General features: G+C 45.8%; 1 protein-coding gene across 4 annotated transcripts in view; it reads left to right on the top strand.

Annotated features, from left to right (window-relative positions):
- The window catches only part of ATP9B (ATPase phospholipid transporting 9B), a 434,681-nt gene that overhangs the window by 231,239 nt on the left and 182,832 nt on the right, over positions 1–20,610 (top strand). For all 4 annotated transcript variants that reach the window (XM_088475905.1, XM_088475902.1, XM_088475901.1 and 1 more), the window contains exon 10: positions 10,652–10,727. In XM_088475905.1, coding sequence (XP_088332031.1) covers positions 10,652–10,727 — 76 coding nt within the window. The remainder of the gene's footprint in view (positions 1–10,651; positions 10,728–20,610) is intronic.

The raw sequence follows: 20,610 nt of genomic DNA, 5'->3' as shown, positions 1-20,610 counted from the left end.
ATACATACATGTATTCACACAGAAAAACACATATAAACACCACACCTGCATGTGTCACACATACATTACACACATACATACATACATACATATATATATATACACACACACAAGTCACACAATTACCTTGCAGCATCTGCACTGCATGTTGTGGATGGGATCTGGTAGGAAGGTACCATATTAAGCTCCGCCCCACGCGACAAAATTCAGCGATTCAAGGGTCAATTGGAAAAGGGGCCAAATTACACAAATTTAATGGAATAGCATCATTTTGGCTCTGCCTCCAACCGACTGACCCGCGAAACAGCATTTTGGTTCAGGATTAACAACATGGTGCCTGCTCTGGTGTAGCTGCTGCTGCTGTGTGGGGGCCCCGGGACGACCGCCCCTGTCGCCCCCCCCCCAATATTCCGTCCCTGATTAAGGAAGTAGCATGTATAATAGTTAAATGTTAAGCAGAATCCGATTGGTCTCTACTTCTAAAAACTTTCAGTTTGGTAAATATACCCCTAGGTGTATTGTGCCTCTTCCTGATAATGTAAGTAATGATTTGCGCTTAGGGTCCTTTGCGTAGAATTACAGAGAGTGTATGTGATTGAATATTATCCATTATGGTTGTTCTAGATTTCACCCTTGTATTTAAGGTTTGCCTAAATAATAGAGTCATTCCTATCCTCTATTCTGGAGATGATATTGAAATTAATTTAGGATTCACATAGAAGAATCAATAGTTATATCTGAAAATTTTTAATTTCCATTATCAAATATATTATGAGCCTGATCCTGAGCCATAGCCAACATATGCATTTGAGAAACCACGTAAGTCGTATGTATGTGAATCGCTTCTCCCAGTTGGCTGAGAGGCCTTTACTGGGTGGGTACTGAGTGTTCGCACATAAGAGAAACATCCTTTGGATGTGTAGCTATATATGCAACCTAGTCTGAGTCATGCGTATGCACAGTGCATGTTATTTTCTATACCTAGCATGGGCTTTGTGTAATTGCTGTTACTAGTGATGACTGCTCTCGTGGCTGAAGGTCGGGGTGGGGGCTTTGCCATCGCATAGATGTGTGTGGAATGCAAGTGTATAGTCACATAGGACTTACAATCACAGTAGGCATCCGGATTTGCCACTGAGTTACATGTGACTCACAATCAGTCCTTATAAGTTTACTAATGCAATCAACATTGTACAGCCCAATCAAGTGCATTTTATGCCCTCTTCAGTTTTTTTTTTTTTGCTGTTTATGTTTTCCTCTTCTACAAATAAATTCAAGTTCATTTGTAATAATTTAACAGATAGTAAAACTGGTATGGAAACCGCTCTGAATTCTGCTTGGATTGTTTCTTTACATGAGCTACAGGACTTTCATCGCAAACAGAACAATTAATCAGCTGGATACAGTTTTTCCCCCGCCTTAGTTTTTCTTTAAGGAACATTAAAGCTGCTAGTTTTAATATGTAAGAGGATAATGTTCTGTACATTATTACTCTAAAACATCTACCGTCCATATTATTATCAATAGCTGAAAAATACTATGTTACTGCATTAATATATTTATGATTCTATAGTAATTACTTAATGATGGAGTAGCTACAGGACTTTTAAGACCAGCAAGAGAGAGAGACATTTTTCCCATTTAAATTACAAAACATGTTAAAATTAGATTTGTCATAAAATTAAGCTTACTATTTGAAACCAAACAACAGCCATACAGTATTACTTTCCTTTTGCACTAATAGTTGTATTGCTCGTTACAATTGGATACTTTGTCTGCCTTTGTCCTTATTATTTATGGGTTTGTTTTTTTCTTTACTTTTTTCACAAAAAGGAGTGATATGAAAGAGTTAAACTTCATGGTTACATTTTAAAGATGAAACCCAGAAAATTAAATTGATCTGTGGTCAAATGGGATTTGACACAAGTAAAATGGTATCATATATTGATGTTTGAACAATCCACTTATCTCTGAAAGATAATCTCAGAATTTGCTAAAAGAGCACTCTTTCCTCTTGCTCATGTTACTGGATATTCCTGCACAATGAACAGAAACTCAGGATTTTCTCCTAAAATGGATCCCATTAAAGGTCAGGTGGTAGATTTTCTCTTCTTCCTATTATCCAAGTACCCATAAGTAGACTTCTTTTTTCATGTACTATCAACAGCATATTACAGTATTCATTTTTACATTGCCATAGTGTAGCATCATAATGCCTGCAAATAGTAATTTTTTTTTATCAAAGGCTAAAATGAAGATGAACAAATGTACTGCTTTTTACACCATCCAACCAGTGTGGTAAGAGTCTGTGGCATGCAGGGTTAACTTTGCAATCTCATTTACGTATGCAATATTGACATTACTATAAAGTGATCAGCAGTGCCATATAGCATCTAGTAATTTCATCATGCGTTTCAGGTTTTAAATTAAGCTAAATTGACTTTTTGTAATAGGTACGTAGTTCCTGAAAACGAAAAAAAAAATAAAATCTATTGCATGCAGGTATCAAAACATATAATTTATATCACTATACTACTCCACTGGAATGTCATAAGCTGACCATGTCTTTAAGACGTCCACATTTTGAAACTGTTTGTAGGAACAACCAAGTTGTTTTAAAACATTTTTTCCACCTTATAATAAATATTTTATTAAATGGATATACTCATCTTTAGTAGCTGATTGGTGAAGGTGTTTCACCTGGGACCCCCTACCTCTGCTGCACTGCTATAGGGTAGCACTGATATAATCAGGCCTCCAGCAGGGAAACCATCTCCAGAGTAGGCTGTAGCATGTCAGATCTGCTCCCACTACATCCTGACACTGCTAACAGGGAAGGATGCTCCAGCAATGAGTCCCGCACTAAGGGGGTCATTCAGACCCGCTCACGAGCGCAGGACGCTCGCAAGCGGGTCGATGTTCCCCCACTGCGCATGCGCACGACAGAGGGAGCTCCGCCGTGCGCATGCGCGAGACCCGGCGAGCGACGGGCTCTCCATCGCTCCGGGTCTCGCACCAAAGGGGGCGTGCTGTCGATGTTGATTGACAGCACGCCCCCTTTGGTGGGCATGCCGGGGGCGTGCCTGCCAGACGGAGGCGTTCCCATGGGACCACCTACCGTCTGGGTCCAGCCCCACTGACATCATTAGTGATGTCAGTGGGAGTGATTTTGGCTCTGATAGAGCCAAAATCACTCCAGGGCTTGCGGCAGCGAGACCCTACTGCAGGGTCTCCGTCGCAAGCCCGATGGTCGCGATGGTCAAGACCATCGCGACCATCATCATGGACGCTCGCATATGCTGTGGGTGGTCACCCACAGCTATGCGAGCGGCCGGGAGGCCGCTCCATTTTCATGGAGGAGGACACTGATTCAGAGCGAGCGCTCTGGTCAGAGCGTTCGGCTCTGAATCAGGCCCTAAGTACCACTGAAGGCATTCGGTTTGGGATCCCGGCTGCCTCATGACCGGCAGTTCGACACCCGGCTGCCGCAGCCCGACAAAAGAGCAGAGCCCGGCAGCGGAAGCCCGACAGCGCTGGAAATCCCGATCGTCCCTAAGGTAAGTATAAACTAACCTAACCAACCCCCTAACCCTCCTTAGGGGTGCCTAACCCTAACCTCCCCCCCAAGTGCCTAATCCTGACCCCCCCCTTCCCTGCTGCCTAAACCTAAGTCCCCCGGGGGGGTGCCTAACCCTAAGTCCCCCCCGGGGGTGCCTAACCCTCCCTCCCCCTAGCCTAACCCTTCCGGGGGGGGTGCCTAACCCTAAGTCCCCCCCCGGGTGCCCTAACCCTCCCCCCCCGCGGCTGTCCGCTCGCGGCATCCGGCATCCCTTCAATCGGGATGCCGGGCGCCTCTCTCCCGACGTCGGGAAAATGACAGGCGTCTAGATTTTAGACGCCAGTCATTTAACCCTAGGCGGGATAGAGCATTCGGGAAGCCGGCGGTCGGGATTGCGGCCGCCGGCTTCTTAAACGTATCCCCACTGAAGAGGGCAAAACCGTCTTACGTTATTAAAAGATTGTAATGGTCCCTTAAGACTGGTTATTACATATCTTGCTTTTTTGTGTGGAATGTGACTGTTATTAATATAGGCAATTCCTGGTATCTTAAATCCAGAATGTAAGAATTCCAAATTACTGCTCCAAATTATTAGTGGATAATAAGGGCATCTGGTAGCCCTAGCTATTGTAGATCATACTAAGCATTTGTTTCGTGACATTTGTTTGCTGTGTATTTGAGTTGGAAGACAGAATCAGTGGGTATACTAGTATTTTGATAGCTTCAGAGTTATTCGGATTTGCCCGTTTTAGGGTAGAGCAACAAAGGTGCTTTTTCAGCTGTGATTTTATTTCAGCACTTTTTTTGATGTTTTAAAATGAATGTTTTTTTTGCCTAGAGAGTGTCACACAGCAGATTTCCTTCTCAGCTGTTAAATTGGCAACAAGCCTGAAAAAAACAATATTGTAATGCTATGTATGTATGTATGAGTGTCTCTCTATCTGCAGTATTACTATTTATTCTGTAGAGTACCTGAAACATTGCTCTCTGCATGCTGTTGTTTTTATGCGAATTTTTATCCCAGATGTATGTATGTATATTGCAGTTTATCAATTTATAGTGCTATCATTATTTATTTTATTTTTTTTTACTTTTGGGTCTTTGAGAAGTATTGGCACCCTCCAGCTGCTTGAATTTGCACTTTTTTTTTTATTATTCATATTCACTCAGTTTGTTATTAGCACCTGTATTTAATTGTTTTATGTTGTAGCATTGTATGCTTCTTTACTTCTATAGTTGTTTACATAACACCTTTTTTAACTAATTGCCAAATGTGCCAATTTAAAATAGTGCAAGCGGGTTGGAGGGGGTGGGGGGAGTTCACAGAGGTGCACAGAAACTAAGTTGATGAACCTGTGCCCTAGAAATGGGTTTTTGGGGGACGCCCCTTCCTCTGTTATTTCCTTTAACCTCCCAATGTGAGTCCCTACTAGTTGTGCTGTGTTTAGATGCCTCTGCTTTGGTATGCCCACTGTAAATGCACCCTCAAAAGAAAAGACAAGTGCTCGCCACGGAGCCAGGGCCTCACTTACTGTAGTGGGCTGGAGATGATACACGCCCGTGCCACCCGACTTCTGAGGAGCTGACTCTGAACTACTGCCTTCACACCTGTTCCACCCTGTCCTCCTTGCCTCTCTGGTCTGGCAGATACATCCATTTTCCCATTCACTACCTGCGTTCCGCTGCATAAACCGCGATAAGCCCTCTACTGACATGGAGATGAGTTTCCCAGTACCACCTATCTGGTGCACCCTTACCTGTTACCACACTGCTAGGGCCTCTCTGGAGAATACTTGCTGGCTCTAGTACAGAGGGATCGAGGGATAGCCTCCTTACAGTCTCCCTACATTGTGACTGTGGGCCTGATTCAGCTTTGGGAATAGAGTGAGAATTAGCACTTAACTGTGAACCTGGACAAACCATACTGCAATGCAAGGGGTGTAAATACATAATTTTTTTTCCACGTAGGATAAATACTGGCTGCTTTTGTATGTAGCCCACAACTGCAGCATGGTTTCACCAAGATGATCAGTTAAGTGCTATATCTCACTCTATTTCCAAAGCTGAATCAGGCCCTGTGTCTCTTCCTCCAGTTGCTGGCATCAGGGCCCAACGAAATACCTTGGGAGGTCATGCTTAGGGAAACTAAACCATTGTGCTTGGCAGCAACAAAGGATTCCCTTGAAATGTATCAGGACCTGCTCTCCTCTCTGCACACTACAACTTCAAGCAATCTTTGCAGCTCACTGGCATTGGGCTTTTGCTTTTCAAATATTCCTCTAACTGTGAGTCCGCTGTCCTTTGTTTGCCATACATTATTTTGGAGCTACCTCTAAAGTCTTACCTATATTGACAGGACAATGTTCCCTACTCTGCATTTCCATTTAAATCCATCCCTAGAGGTAAAAAGTCTGGGTCTCATAACCTTTTCGGTTGTTTCAGAACTCCCCAAATCTCTGTCTCCCTAAAACTCCTGTTTACTCCTTATACAGGTGGTTTCTTTGATAGAGACTCAGGGAATGAGGACCCTCTAGCATCCTCCACCAAAGCAGAGATTGCTACTTTCCTGCTAGAAATGAGAAACATTTCTAAAGCAATCAGGGAGGAAGTCAAGGAAGTGTTCTTTGGCCTTAAAATCAAGGTTGCTGAACTCGACTAGAGTGAAAGCCGTGAAACGGATACAAGAGAAATGACTTGCTTGCAAACAGTGAGTTTTACAGGAGACTACCCAGTTAAGCACAGACCAATAATAGGATATTGATAATACGGGCCAATACAATCATCTCTGGATTTGTAATATTCTAGATTTTGTGCACCCTTCCAACCTTGCGGATTATCTTGTTTGCTTTTTTCGCACACCTGCTCCTTCCATTCCAGATTATATGTCCTCCTGCATAAAGACACACCTGGCACTCACTTGCCCCTCATATCTACCTTACCCATGGTCACCTTACTGTACCTGCTAGTTTGTTGGCTGCTCTATTTTATTTAGATTTTTGGATTCACTACCCAACTTGGATCCCATATGATCTTACGGTGGACTCTGCTCTGCTTTGGCCTCATGTGGATTGGCAACTACTTGAGGTCTTTCAAGAAGTAGCTATGGATTCCTTGGTGCCAACCACTAGTTTGCTGTACAACATTTGTTGTCATATTGTTATGTTCTTTTACTACAATCAGGCTCGGACTGGGCCACCGGGGATTCGGGGGATTCCCCGGTGGGCCCCGCTATTTCATAGCCACGCCCTCTATTGCTGGAGGGCGTGGCCTAGCACTGGTCATCACCTGCTAGATTGTTACTATGAGTGCGGGCAGCGGGTGAGCGCATGCAGTGGGCGGCAGTCTCTTTCCACTGTCTGATTCTGCACCAGCCCAGCACCACTGATTCCTTTTTCCGGAATCAGCTGTGCCGGTGACGTCACTCGCCGTCAGCGGGGGGGAGGAGTCTGTAACAGCAGAGCCTGGGAAGCAGGCTGATTAAGTCCAAGCTGCTGTGGAGGGGAGGGGGTGGAATTGCCCAGGTTGCTGGAGGGGGGAGGTGGAGCAGGATGCTGGAATCGCCCAGACTGATGCAGGGGGAGGAGGAGCAGGATGCTGGAAGTGCCCAGGCTTTTGCAGGGGGAGGTGGAGCAGGATGCTGGAAACATCCGGGCTGCTGCAGGGGGGAGGTGGAGGAGGCAGGAAGCGCCCAGACAAACAGAGACCACGTGACACAGAGGAGCCAGGATCCGCCCCCTCCTCTCCACGGACTCTTTGCAGTGCTTTCCTTCCCCTGCACAGCTACCTATACAGTGATTGTGAGCCTGGATGATGTAGACACGGTATTTTATAAATGTCTCTGTTAGGTCAGAGTTATATTTGATATATGGTTTATCTATGTTTATCCATCTTTCTATTGATAGACAGGTTTTCCTTTGTATTGATTTTTCTAGCTGTAAAATGTGCTTTATTTATATGTATACATGCAATTGCTTGATTTTCTTATTCATGTGATTCTGATTGCTCATGGGATTTTATTGTCATGTTTTTTATGGTATGTTTTGTTTTTGTTCAGTTCAGTTCACTATTAGCAGTGCTGTCTGGTCGCCGGACAATGGGCACGTCATTGGTTACACACTTCTGGTTTGTTTTCCCGGAAGTGCGTTAGATGCTGCCGGCTGGTGCTGCGGGTGATTTGACGCGTGTTCACACTGGCAGGGCCGCCGACAGCTGTGCCGAGCCCAGGTGACAGGGGGCGTGGCATAATTGCTGGAGGCGTGGCCACGTCCCCTTAGAAAAAACCCTGAAAAAAAATCATGTTTGCTCTCGCTGGGGAGGGGGGCACTGTGTGCCCCTCAGCCTGGCGCAAAGCCAATGGTGGGCGTGATCAGCGTGATCGCACCCCCCATAGACATAGTAGACTGCTCTGGCTGCTGCTTTAGCAGCCGTGAGCAGTCTCCCAAGTGCAGCCCAGCACACAGCAGCGCGTGCTGGGCTGCTGTGACGTAAGAGGGAGGGGTAGCGGTGCCAAACCAGGGCCCCCGCAGTGCCTCTCCATCAAGTCCGGGTAATTAGTACCTGCCCCCACCCCCTCTTGGCGCCACTGCACACTGGGTGTGCTCAGAATCTTGACGCCCAACCCTATTAAAGACCCGAAACATAAAATCTATTTATGGCTCTCTGAGTGTGTTTAATATTAGTATATAAGTCCCAGGAATGCCGTCCTGACTTGTATGCATATTACTACTATTGTGGACGGGCACCAGGGCATTTAACCTTCTATTAGGAGTGCTGATCCAAATTGTTAATAATGTGGGATGACCACACCCCTCCATTTGATGGCCACACCTACCCAAGGCTTGTCACACCCCTTCAACGGGCCCCTGGCATTGCATTCCCCTGTAGCCCCTTCATGCCCCAGTCCGACACTGACTACAATACAGCTAGATATATTGCTACTTGTTTTGTTCCATATTGTGTGTTTGTCCCCCTATCTTCTTTATTTCCTGTTGTGTGTTTGTGCATGACTCTGTATTGTCCTCCTACATTCTCATTAGACACTCAGCTTGCCATTTTTTTTCTCCATTTTTGACTAGAGGTTCTCTGGGCTTCCATTGTCTCTAGGTTAGCTGCATTGTGTCTGTTGCCAGACCGTTATGGTTAATTTGCTCTTTTGTTGGTATAATTTAATATGTTCTTTACTATTATATGTATACATTCCCTAACATTATCTTGTCTATTTTTCTCTGTCATTTGTTTGAGCTTCCTTCTCTTCTGTCTGACCTCTTTCATGGTCGATTTACCGTCTGATTGCGCCTGTATGCTTACTATACTATGGTAATGCAAGAATCTGCCCATGTGACTGCATTTGGAAACTTATCCCACCCACTGTACTTACAGCAGCAGTCCTCATCATTAGTATCGCGATTTACATTAGCCCCATGCTTGGAGTTCAGAATATCCTCCCCTTTTTTTGCGGTAGAGGTCAGGACCGTCTTATAAAAGTCTCATTGGACTCTTAAAGGAAGTGGCTGGATGGTAATGTGCTATACATTAGAACCAATAGGACTTATAGTGACTTCATTATCCACCTGCTTAATATTAATCCTTCCATCTACATGTTCAATGACCGTGACTAAATACTAACACACTATGCTCTGCTGCTTAACTCCTGCTATAAAGACCGGTGCATGACTTTTTAATGTGTATTTTTTATATATATATTATTCAATTTTTATATGTTTGAAATTAATAATTTTTTTATTCTTGCTCATAGCCGGATCCGTGCATTATAGATTATTGTGGCATTAGGCCTTATATAATATTTCTATATGCATATCTTGAGTGATATAACATGTTTTAGTTATATTGTGTTTAATAAATTATAATATTACTCCATTACTAACCATTGTGCTACGCTGTGTGTCAATATGACTTCCGCTTTCATTAATTATAATAGAAAGGAAATAAAAAGTAGCCAAATGAGATATCAATGCAGTTGCTAAGAAATCATCAACTATTTCACCGTGTTATACTAAGTACATAAGAAGTACATTATCATTTCAAACAATATACATTTTATGGTTCCTGTTGGTAATGTGTCTGGGGCTTTCATTCATTGGAGAACTATAAAAGCTGCTAACATTGAAACTGTATATATTTAAAGGAAAATTATTACTAAACTGACAAAAAATTCCTGCAAATGCAGTAAACTGTTTCCAACCAAGCAAACCATTTCTTTTATAGAGTAAAGGGGCTCATCCATTAGCAAATCTTTCTCTACGATGAAAGACAAAAGATTTATATATTGAAAATTTCTGGGGCTGCGGTGACAGATATCTGTCATGTACATGACAGATTTTTACGAACGACGAACGATATTGCATGACATTCAGGGAGTGGATTTTTTTTATGTTTCTATTAATTTTCATTAAAAATATCGTTCGTTGTTTACCGCTTATAAACTGACAGATATTTCTATCAGATATTTCTAATATCTGTCAGCGATAAGCAATAATTTACCAACATGTTGGAGAGACGAAAGACACAATTCGTCGACTGCGGGAGTGCGCATCTGTCATTGTTCAGGACCTATCCATTAGCAGATAAATTGAACGACTGAACTATATATCGTTCATCGTTCAAATTTATCTGCTAATGGATCGGTCCCTTAACTGTGATTGGTGATCTGATGCAATGGGTAACTGAAAGTTTCCTATTTGTATTGGTCAACAAACCCCAAGTGACTGTTTGATAATACTAACCAAACTGTACAACATCATTCTCTTCTGGTTTTAGTCCTCCTATATAATTTGTTTTTGTTCTCTATACGATATAAATTGACATACATTGAAGTGTTTAAAAGACATTATAATTGTATTTTGACAATGACCAATGTCCTGTTGGATGATGCATTATCCTATTTCTTGTATAGTGTATGCTGCATGTAATTTGCGAAGGTAGACTTGCCAATAAATATTTAAATGTATATAATTCATATGTGTCAATGTGTATATTTAGAGGTATGTGTATATTTATATAAAACATGTATATATAATAAATGAGGTTGTAATGTGCAATGCTAATTATGTAAAAAAATTACATTTCTTACAGGAAGATAGCGACCCATCCATACATGAAAGCCTTGGCATTGAAAATACCTTGTGGGCAAGCACGGTGGTTGCATCTGGTAAGAAAAGTAACATGCTTTTTTTTCTATGCTTTGCAAGTTTAAAGGTAAAACTGAACTAATTTCTTTTTATTCATTTTCATTATTGATATTCATTAAGGTCACCTGCACATCTTATCTATGCATTTTTCTAGTGCCTTCTGGTAGGGGGATAGAGATGAGATACAGTGATCTGGGAGGTGAGGGGGAGAGAAATAGGGGTGAAGAGGGGTGACAAAAATTAGGGACAGGGAGATCAACAAAGATGGGACAGGGGAAACAGAATCCCTGCAATGCTGGGCTCCATAGCTAGCGACCCAGCGTATGACGGGTCCCACATACTATTCACTAATTTAGCTGCAGGTTCGGCTTAGATAAGTAATTGTTATTGCTGAGAATTCTTGCTCTAATTAAAGTGTTATGCTATGAAGTCCTTCAATTCAAGATATATACGGATATCTAATATAACAACAATCAGAGCTATGCTTTTATGAATTTATAGTTTCTTGACGTAACCAGAGTTAAGACCTAATGTGTATACAATTAGCTGATAGACATAAAATCTTTTGTTTTTTTGGAGATAGTCCTGTGGCCTGCCTCTCTGTAGGAGCTCTGACAAAATTATCTCATTGTTCTAGACTGACCCATGTAGCCAGTCATATGTGATCTGACCCGACAAACTTATCTTATCAGGAAAGCAGTTTTCTTTCCTGGTGCTCCCTGTGGTGAAACTGTTCATACCTTTTAGTGATGAAGTTTTATAGATCTTTTGTAGACTGTCCAGAATAACTCTTGGACAGTTGAAACTCAGCTTAGTTTACCAAAGAGTAATTTATTAATAAGTCGGCCAAATGAACATTATTATTTAATTGAATGTAACAACATGTGTTTGTAAATTGTCAACCACATATGGTACAGAGTTTTTAGAATTCATTTCAATGGAACTTCCAATATGTGCTCTACATGTGTAAATCTTGTTGAGATGAATGGGCAAAGGGGGTCATTCAGACCCGGTCGTTAGCGTTTATCTTTGGGCATATGACTTCATCAAGACGTGTACGTAAATTTGTTATTTGCGTACATCTCCGATGTTTGCAGATCTGCGCATGAGGGTTGCTCAGATGTCCGCTGTTCACTTAGTTTATCCGATGTTGAATCTTCAGATGCAGCAGCGGACCATAGAAGCTGGCAGTGTGCATCTTTTTACTGAATTATGCTTTTGCATAATTTTGCACAGCCGCTGTAGTAAAGTTTGAAACCGTATCCAGTGTATTAATCCTTTCATAAATTCTAATTGTGTTGATTCAGAAACACATCAACACCCTCCCCCCCTTCCCAAAGTTACCAATTAAGTCTCACATGGTGAAAAATGTTTTCCTGATTTAAAAAATTTCAATCTGAAAAATTACCACAATCATACATAACCTTTTCCTCCTCATAGTATTAATTATAGCTACAATCACCATTTATTGCAAGAAAGGTATTCTATTCAATGTTTTCTTCTCACAATATCTTAAGCTGGGTACACACTGGAGCGATGTCGGACCAATATGCCGTTTCGTAATGACATATCGCCTTCATGAAGAGCAAAACTTGCCACCTCAGTTTGCAAAAATGCACCTACAGATTTCTGCCTAAACTGGCACATAGATTTGTGGAGTAAAATGACTGCATTTTGTAGAAGCAGACACTTGCACAGGTAGAGTGGAAGAGTTGGGTGAAATTACATAGTTCCCACTGAAATTTGGAAGTGGATCACACTATAATGGACAATTGACCCGAAAAAGCCAACCCATTATACAAATAAATGTAAAATAAATAAGCACACAGATTTTTAATATACTTTTAATTTAATTAACAGTTCTGCAGTTACCAATTTATTAAATCTAAATTAAATTTTTATTTTATTCTTTCGTGATCCAGTCTTTGTCATCCCAGTGGATTCTGTATAATGGACATTGGCATCTACACTTTCATTATGGCAAAAAGTAAAATGAAAACCCAATTCCAAATAGTAATTGAATAAATTAACCCCTACCCAAAGTTAATTTTCTTGTTTTCTGAGCCAATGTATACCGTATTCTTACGTGATCTATCGGGGGGGGGGGGGGGGGGGGGGGCTTAAAATCCATTATATTGGGAAACTGTGGTAGCAAAGGTTGCCAGATTCCCAATCTTGTTAATCACCACAGCCCAGTTTATTCAAGTAAGACTCTTGGCGCTTTTCATAGCAGGGCTGTCAGCACATGGAGGTAAGTCATTGAAGGGTCTATTTACTAAGCAGTGTTAGGAGACAGAGTGAAAAGTGACAAGGTGCCAGCCAATCAGCTCCCAACTGTCATTTTTCAAACACGGCCTGTGAGATGACAGTTGGGAGCTGATTGGCTGGCACCTTATCACTTTTCATTCTGTCTCCTAACACTGCTTAGTAAATAGACCCCTCAGTTTTTAATTTTCCCTCTATAGAAACACAATCCCTGTGCTGTCAAAGCTAGGACTTATTTTTGCAATAGTAGAGGGAACCTAAAGTAATGTTCTTACTGTTATAGCGGAATATGGACTAGGCAATCTAGCACTGGTTCTGGTTGAGAAATCAAACATGGGGAGATTATGTTGCCTTTTTTTAAATAATTATTTATTATTGGTAGAATTGGTGACCTGAGCATACGTAACTGTCCGGAATCTTTTGCAGTTCTTCACTATTCAACCATACGTGTTTTTATGCAAGTGATTGGCAGTTACCTCTTCTGAGTCCACAGATACTGCTAATGGGATACATTTAGTATCCTGACAGCAGGGATTCCAGTGGTCACAATGCCGACGCCAGAATCTAGAAACTTATCTAGACATTTATCGGAATACCGGTGCCGGCATCCCGACTGCCGGAATCCCGAAGGCAAGTAGCAGGGTTGGGGGGAGGGTTAGGGTTGGGCACTAGGGAGAGGGATAGGGTTAGGCATAGGCACTAAGGTGGGGGGGGTTAGGTTTAGGCATCGGAGAGGGAGGGTTAAGTTTAGGCACTAGGGGAGGAGTTTAGGTTTAGGTACTGGGAAGGATAGGGTTAGGTTAGAAATACTTACTTTGAGCTGTCGGGATTCTGACCACCGGGATCCCGAACACCAGCATCCCGTACCCAACCCCTGCTGATTCATTCTTTCTACTTCAGGGTCCATAGGGTATCCACAGGATACCTTGGGGTATAGGTGTGACGTCAGTCGCTGGGCACCATAGAGTTAAGCTTTTCAGCCTCCCAGGATGCACTAGGGTCCCCCTCCTATACCCCGCCCCCGAGCCAAGGCACCTCAGTTTAGTTTGGTGCCCGGCCGGAGTCGGGTGCACCTGTCGGAGTGGGGGCTAGAAGAGCCCCTGAAGCTTTCTTCAGTGCAGCTGTGGCTGCACATCTGGATGTACAGCATGGACAGTCAGTCCTGACGTCCATGCTGTCTTCCCTACACCCCCGCCGGTACCAGAACGCCGGTACCGATCCGGGGATGCTGGTGAGCATCTGGGGTCACAGCTAGCGGTGACCCCAGATGTTCCGGACCATGGCCGGATCCAAGGGGGACAAAGGTAAGCAGCGGGGTCCCGCGGTGGGTCCCCGCTGGTCACATGGTCCTAAGTCCCCAGGCTGGGGGCTCCCTGGGGACTGGCTGCAGCGTGGAGCCAGGCGACCAACCTGCGCTTTCCACTTCCCCCTGGGACAGCGGACCGCAGCAGAGCGGTAGCGCTGCGGCATCCCAGGGGTTAAATGCATGCCAGGGGAGCGCGCCTTCCCTGTCTCACAGCCGGCGCCTCCCCCGCTGCACACAGCCCTCTCTGCACACTGCCGACTGGTCCTGTGGCAGCGCTCCTCCCCCAGGCCAGCCTCCTCTCTGCTCCTTGGCGGCCATCTTCTCCAGAACGCATGGTGAACGCTGCTGGAAGCGCTGGACGGAAGCATCGTGGTCTGGGTCCCCCCGCATACCTCTCCTCCGCTGTGGTCAGGTCTGTGTATGCAGCGCTGTGTCCTACCAGGCCCTGTGTCTGCGTAGTTGAGTGATCAACGCTGTTAGTGCAGGAATTGATTTTCTTTGCATTGTATGTGACTATGCTAGCGCTGCTGCCTGTAACTTTTCTCTAAACTGTCAGCTTTATTACTGTCCCTGTTCTTTCTGCTAAGCCCTTGCGGTGCGGTGCTGCAGGGTGGTCTCTCGCCTATTTAAGTTATAATTGGTGAGAGAGGTCACATACGTGGTGCCATCATGTCTGAAAGTGATTTTCCCCTCCGGCTACAGTGTACTACGTGTAAAGTACCGTTAGCAGAGGGGGAGGGTAGCGCGGAGCGCCTTTGCCGGCAGTGTTTGTCCATGGCGCGGCCTCTTACGGTTACAGCACCGGTACAGGAGCCGCCCTGGGCTTGTTTCGCTCAGGCGCTTACAGCCTTAGTGGGCCAGTTAGCTCCGCAGCCCGCGTTTACACCGATGGGTTTATCCCAGCAGTCAGTGGTGTCGTCACCCATGCAGGGTTTCCCACGACAATTGGTGGTACCACACAGTCTCCCTATTTCCCCGCTCCCGGTTTCTCAGGAGCCAGCGTGGGTTAACTCCCTGACGAGTTCTGTACATCACTTGTCGGATGTGTTGCAAGGGGAGTCTGTGATGCGGCCGCATAAATGGCCGGTAGCGTCTCTGTCGGCTCCTTATGAGGATGACGAGGGGACGTCTGATGATGGGGAGATTCTGGATCCTTACGATCAGGAACCTCTCCATACTAAGGACGCTGATGCTAAGTCCAAAGTATATATTCCTGGACTTATTTGGGTGGTCCGCACAGCCTTGGTGATTGAGGACGAAGTTCCCCCAGCGGCTAAATCTAAGTATGCCTTTTTCAAAGATGTGAAGGGCGATGCCAAAGTCTTTCCTCTTTTGGGTCAGTTGGTGGACCATTTAGAGGAGGCGTGGAAACAGCCTGGCAAAAGATACCAGCCGCAGAGACGCCTGGCGGTGGCTTATCCGTTCGCGGATAATTATTTTGCAAAGTGGGAATCCCCTCCACAGGTGGATTCTCACGTGACCCGTCTTGTCCGTAGTGCCACATTGCCGATGCCATCTATGTCCTCCCTTAAGGATGCTACGGACCGCAAGGTGGAGATCTGCCTGAAGTCCGCTTATTTCCTTGCGGGGGGGGGCAGCACGGCCGGCTATGGCCATTTGCTGGGTTGCAAGAGCGATGGAGCGCTGGGCGGATTCATTAGAGGCTTCTTTTGATTCCGACTGTCCGGCCGAACAGGCGGAGTTGATTGGTAATCTCCGTGATTCGGCCACTTATATCAACGAGGCGGCCCTAGACATTAGTACTCTGGTGTCTAGAATTTCTTCAGCAGCAGTGGCTGCTCGTCGCACCTTGTGGCTGCGATCCTGGAAGGCGGACACAGATTCCCAAAGGGTCTGGAGGCGTTGCCGTTTACCAGAGAAGTTCTCTTCGGTCCGGATCTGGATAAGATTGTGGCCACGCTGGCGGCAGCCAAATCTGCTTGTCTCCCGTCGGCCGCTGCTCCTTCTGGTTCTGGACCATCGTCCTTTCGGTCATCTAGGGCCCAGGACAGGCCCAAACCACAGTCGTTTCCTCGACAGGCTGGCCCTAAGAAATCGGCCAAGCCCCAGAAGCAGGAATGGAGTACCAGACGTCCGGCTCCCAAGCCAGATGACAAGCCTGTGGCTTGACGGTCCGGGCCTCCCTTTGGGGGATCCCAGGGTGGGAGGCCGCCTGCTGCAGCTCGCCCAGTGTTGGTCGGCCACTACGACAGACACTTGGGTTGTGGAGGTGGTTTCCCACGGATACGCCCTCTCCTTCCGGCACAGGCCCGCGGCTCGATTCTTCACCACCGGTCTACCATCAGACCAGAACAAGGCTACGGAGCTGCGGAAGGTATTGCACACTATGCTCCAGGCTGGAGTTATAGTGCCTGTTCCATTCTCCCAGAGGGGCCAGGGTTTCTATTCAAATCTATTTTTGGTACAGAAACCCAATGGGTCGTATCGTCCGATTCTCAACCTCAAAGCACTCAACAAGTCTTTGCGGGTTCCGAAGTTTTGGATGGAGACCCTACGGTCCATCATTCTGGCGCTGGAACCTGGGGACTACATGGTGTCATTGGACATACAGGACGCTTACCTGCATGTCTCTATTCTTGTGCGCCATCAACAGTTCCTCAGGTTTGCAATCTGCAGCGACCACTTCCAGTTTCGGGCGTTACCTTTTGGCCTGGCGACAGCACCACGTGTTTTCACCAAGGTGATGGCGGTCATGGCGGCTTCTCTGCGGCTGCAGGGAGTCCGCATGTTGCCGTACTTGGACGACCTGTTATTGGTGGCAGGATCTCCAGACCTCCTGTTACGCCACTTGGACCTGACCATTGCACTGCTGCAACGGCACGGCTGGCTAATCAACTGGCAGAAGTCCACTCTAATCCCGTCTCGGAGGATTCTGCATCTTGGAGCCTTATTGGACTCGGGAGAGCAAAGGATCTTCGTGACGGAGGACAAGATCTCTGCTTTACAGTCAAGGGTGCGCAGTTGTCTGCACAGCCGCCGGGTGTCCCTACACTCGGCGATGAGGTTACTGGGCTCCATGGTGTCGGTATTCGACATGGTGGAATACGCCCAGTTTCATTCCAGACCTCTGCAGCACCTGATCCTGTCCAAGTGGAACGAGCTGCCTCAGTCTCTGAAGTCCCAGACGATTGTGATCACCCCGGAGGTTCGCCTGTCCCTTGCGTGGTGGTTACAGACGACCCACCTCAACAAGGGACGTCCGTTCTGGGTTCCAAATTGGGTCCTGTTGACAACGGAAGCCAGTCTTCGGGGCTGGGGAGCAGTTTCGGGTCCACACTTGTTCCAGGGCAGGTGGACGCCGACAGAAGCGAAGCTTCCAATAAATATCTTGGAACTCCGTGCAGTCTTTAATGCTCTCCAGCAGGCACATCGGTTTCTCCAGGGTCACCCGATGCAGGTCCAGTCGGACAACGCTACCACCGTGGCCTACATAAACAGGCAAGGAGGAACTCGCAGTCGGGCGGCTCTCGTAGAGTTCTCTCGGATCCTGGTTTGGGCGGAACGCAATCTTCCGGCCATATCAGCGGTCTTCATCCCGGGAGTGCTAAATTGGGAGGCGGACTTTCTAAGTCGCCAGGACGTTCATCCGGGGGAATGGTCCCTGCACCCGGACGTTTTTCAACTGCTGGTGGACAGGTGGGGTCTTCCAGAGATCGACCTCATGGCGTCCCAGCACAACAACAAGTTGCCGGTGTACGGGTCTCGCACAAGAGACGAAGGGGCGTCTCTGGTGGATGCTCTGTCCGTCCGGTGGACGTTCCGGTTCGCATACCTGTTCCCTCCGGTCTCCCTTCTTCCACGGGTAATCCGGAAATTGAAACAGGAAGGAGGGACGCTCCTGTTGATAGCTCCCGCGTGGCCCAGACGGCACTGGTTCTCAGACCTTCAGGGTCTGTCCGTGGACAGTCCTCTGCGGTTGCCGCTACGACCGGACCTGACTCGGCTGTCTTTGACGGCGTGGCTGTTGAGACGGCCATGCTGAGGTCCCGGGGGTTTTCCAGCTCTGTGGTGCATACCATGTTGCGAGCTCGGAAACCGTCTTCCGCGAGGATATACCATCGCGTGTGGCATACGTTCTTCCAGTGGTGTCGACCGAGAGGTTATGCACCGCGGGAGTTTCGTCTGTCTCGGATTCTCACCTTCCTGCAAGCGGGACTAGATCATGGGCTTCGCCTTGCTTCTTTGAAGGTACAGGTTTCGGCCCTATCTGTCTGGTTTCACCGTAGGATTGCTACAATCCCGGATGTGCGCACCTTTATGCAAGGTGTTCTCCGCATTCAGCCGCCCTTTGTTCCACCTGTGGCGCCTTGGGATTTGGCTGTGGTCCTGAGGGCTCTCCAAGGACCGCCGTTTGAACCACTGGGTTCAGTGGATCTTAAATGGCTAACAGCTAAGACTGTTTTCCTTCTGGCTATTGCTTCGGCCAGACGTGTTTCTGAGTTAGGGGCTCTTTCTTGTAGACCCCCTTTCTTGGTTTTTCATGGGAACAGGGCAGTGCTCCGCACTCGGCCCGAGTTTCTTCCCAAAGTTGTTTCCCAGTTTCATGTTAACGAGGAAATCGTTGTTCCGGCCTTTAACTCACCGGGTCTTTCCGTGGGTGAGGCCTCTTTGGATGTTGTGCGGGCCTTATGTTGACCGCACTTCTTCGTTTAGGAAGTCGGACGCTTTGTTTGTCCTCTATGGCTTCCGTAAAAAGGGTTGACCTGCTTCAAAGCAAACTTTGGCAGCCTGGATCCGTATGGCTATTTCTGAAGCTTATCTTCATGAAGGCCTACCGGTTCCTCCTTCCCTGAAGGCTCATTCCACTAGGTCTGTGGGTCCTTCGTGGGCAGCTTGACGTGGTGCCTCGGCAGTTCAGATCTGCAAGGCTGCTACGTGGTCCTCTGTCCATACCTTCGTGAGGTATTACAGGTTTGACACCTTCGCCTCTCAGGATGCTTCCTTCGGGCAGCGGATTCTCCTTTCTGCACAGGAGCGTCCCCACCCTTAAAGGATACTGCTTTGGGACATCCCCAAGGTATCCTGTGATTACCCTATGGACCCTGAAGTAGAAAATATGAGATATGGTAAGAACTTACCCTTGTTATCTCTATTTCTACGAAGTCCATAGGGTTCCACAGGACTCCCGCCCTGTCGCACCTGTGCTGCAGATGGGCTTTGCTCTGGTCACCGGTTTTCCGTCTCCCTCTGGTGAGAATGTGATTCTTGTATGTGTCCAGATCTTTTTTCTCTCTTCCTTCTCCTCCTCCGGCCTATGGCTTGATAACTAACTGAGGTGCCTTGGCTCGGGGGCGGGGTATAGGAGGGGGACCCTAGTGCATCCTGGGAGGCTGAAAAGCTTAACTCTATGGTGCCCAGCGACTGACGTCACACCTATACCCCAAGGTATCCTGTGCAACCCTATGGACTTCGTAGAAATAGAGATAACAAGGGTAAGTTCTTACCATATCTCATATTTTTAAGATGGAAAGTGTACCTAGCAATGTATTTCACAAAGCATAGTACACATTCACTGAATACATTTTAATTATCTGATGTTGCATATTTCTCAAGTCTCATCTGGTGTAAAAAAATTTATTGTTGGAATTTTAAATATTGCAATTTTGATAATAGACTTAATATAATTTGTTTCTAGTTGCAGCACCCACTGTTAAATAATAATTTGAAATGTGCTACTGTACATCTTCAGTTTAATGCACACTCTGTACAGATATGTAAGTGATTTATCGACCTGCTAACAACATTTTCATATGGCCTCCAGGGTTTCAAGGGAGGGACACCCAAACACTCCTCTATACCCCAACCTCCGACATTAACAGTTGCCCATCTACCATGCTATGCTTCATTGCATTTACCGCTTTGGGAGGGGTGTCCAAAGGGTTCTGAAAAAAATCCCCACATTTTTAGCCAATAATAGGGATTTTGCATCTTTTTTTCTCCTGGTCTGTGATGGAAAAAACTTTTCTCCAGTTTTTTTTTCGCCTGTTGCCGTTTTCGCCTGTTTTTTCGCTGCTAATTGAATACTGCCCCTAATACCTTAGAGAAAGGTATTATTTATTACAAGATTGTTCTTTTAATTTAGGTTGAATATATTTAAATATGTTTAATTTTTTTTTTTTGCGGCATGTAAAAAATACATGGCTTGATGATGGTTCCTCTCAGAGCTATTGAAATAAAGTAGCAACTTTTTTTTAGTTTCTTGAAATAGCTTAACATCAGATACTTTGGGATTTTTAATAATGCACTTTACATTTCAGTAATTTGTATCAATCCTAATGGACACTTACTGCCTGGATTCATTGCACCTTATC

Source organism: Taudactylus pleione, unplaced genomic scaffold, assembly GCF_031769625.1.
Source record: "Taudactylus pleione unplaced genomic scaffold, aTauple2 ptg000179l, whole genome shotgun sequence".
Classification (NCBI taxonomy): Eukaryota; Metazoa; Chordata; class Amphibia; order Anura; family Myobatrachidae; genus Taudactylus; species Taudactylus pleione.
Note: the sequence above shows the minus strand (reverse complement) of the source record. Positions and strands in the feature narration are given on the sequence as shown.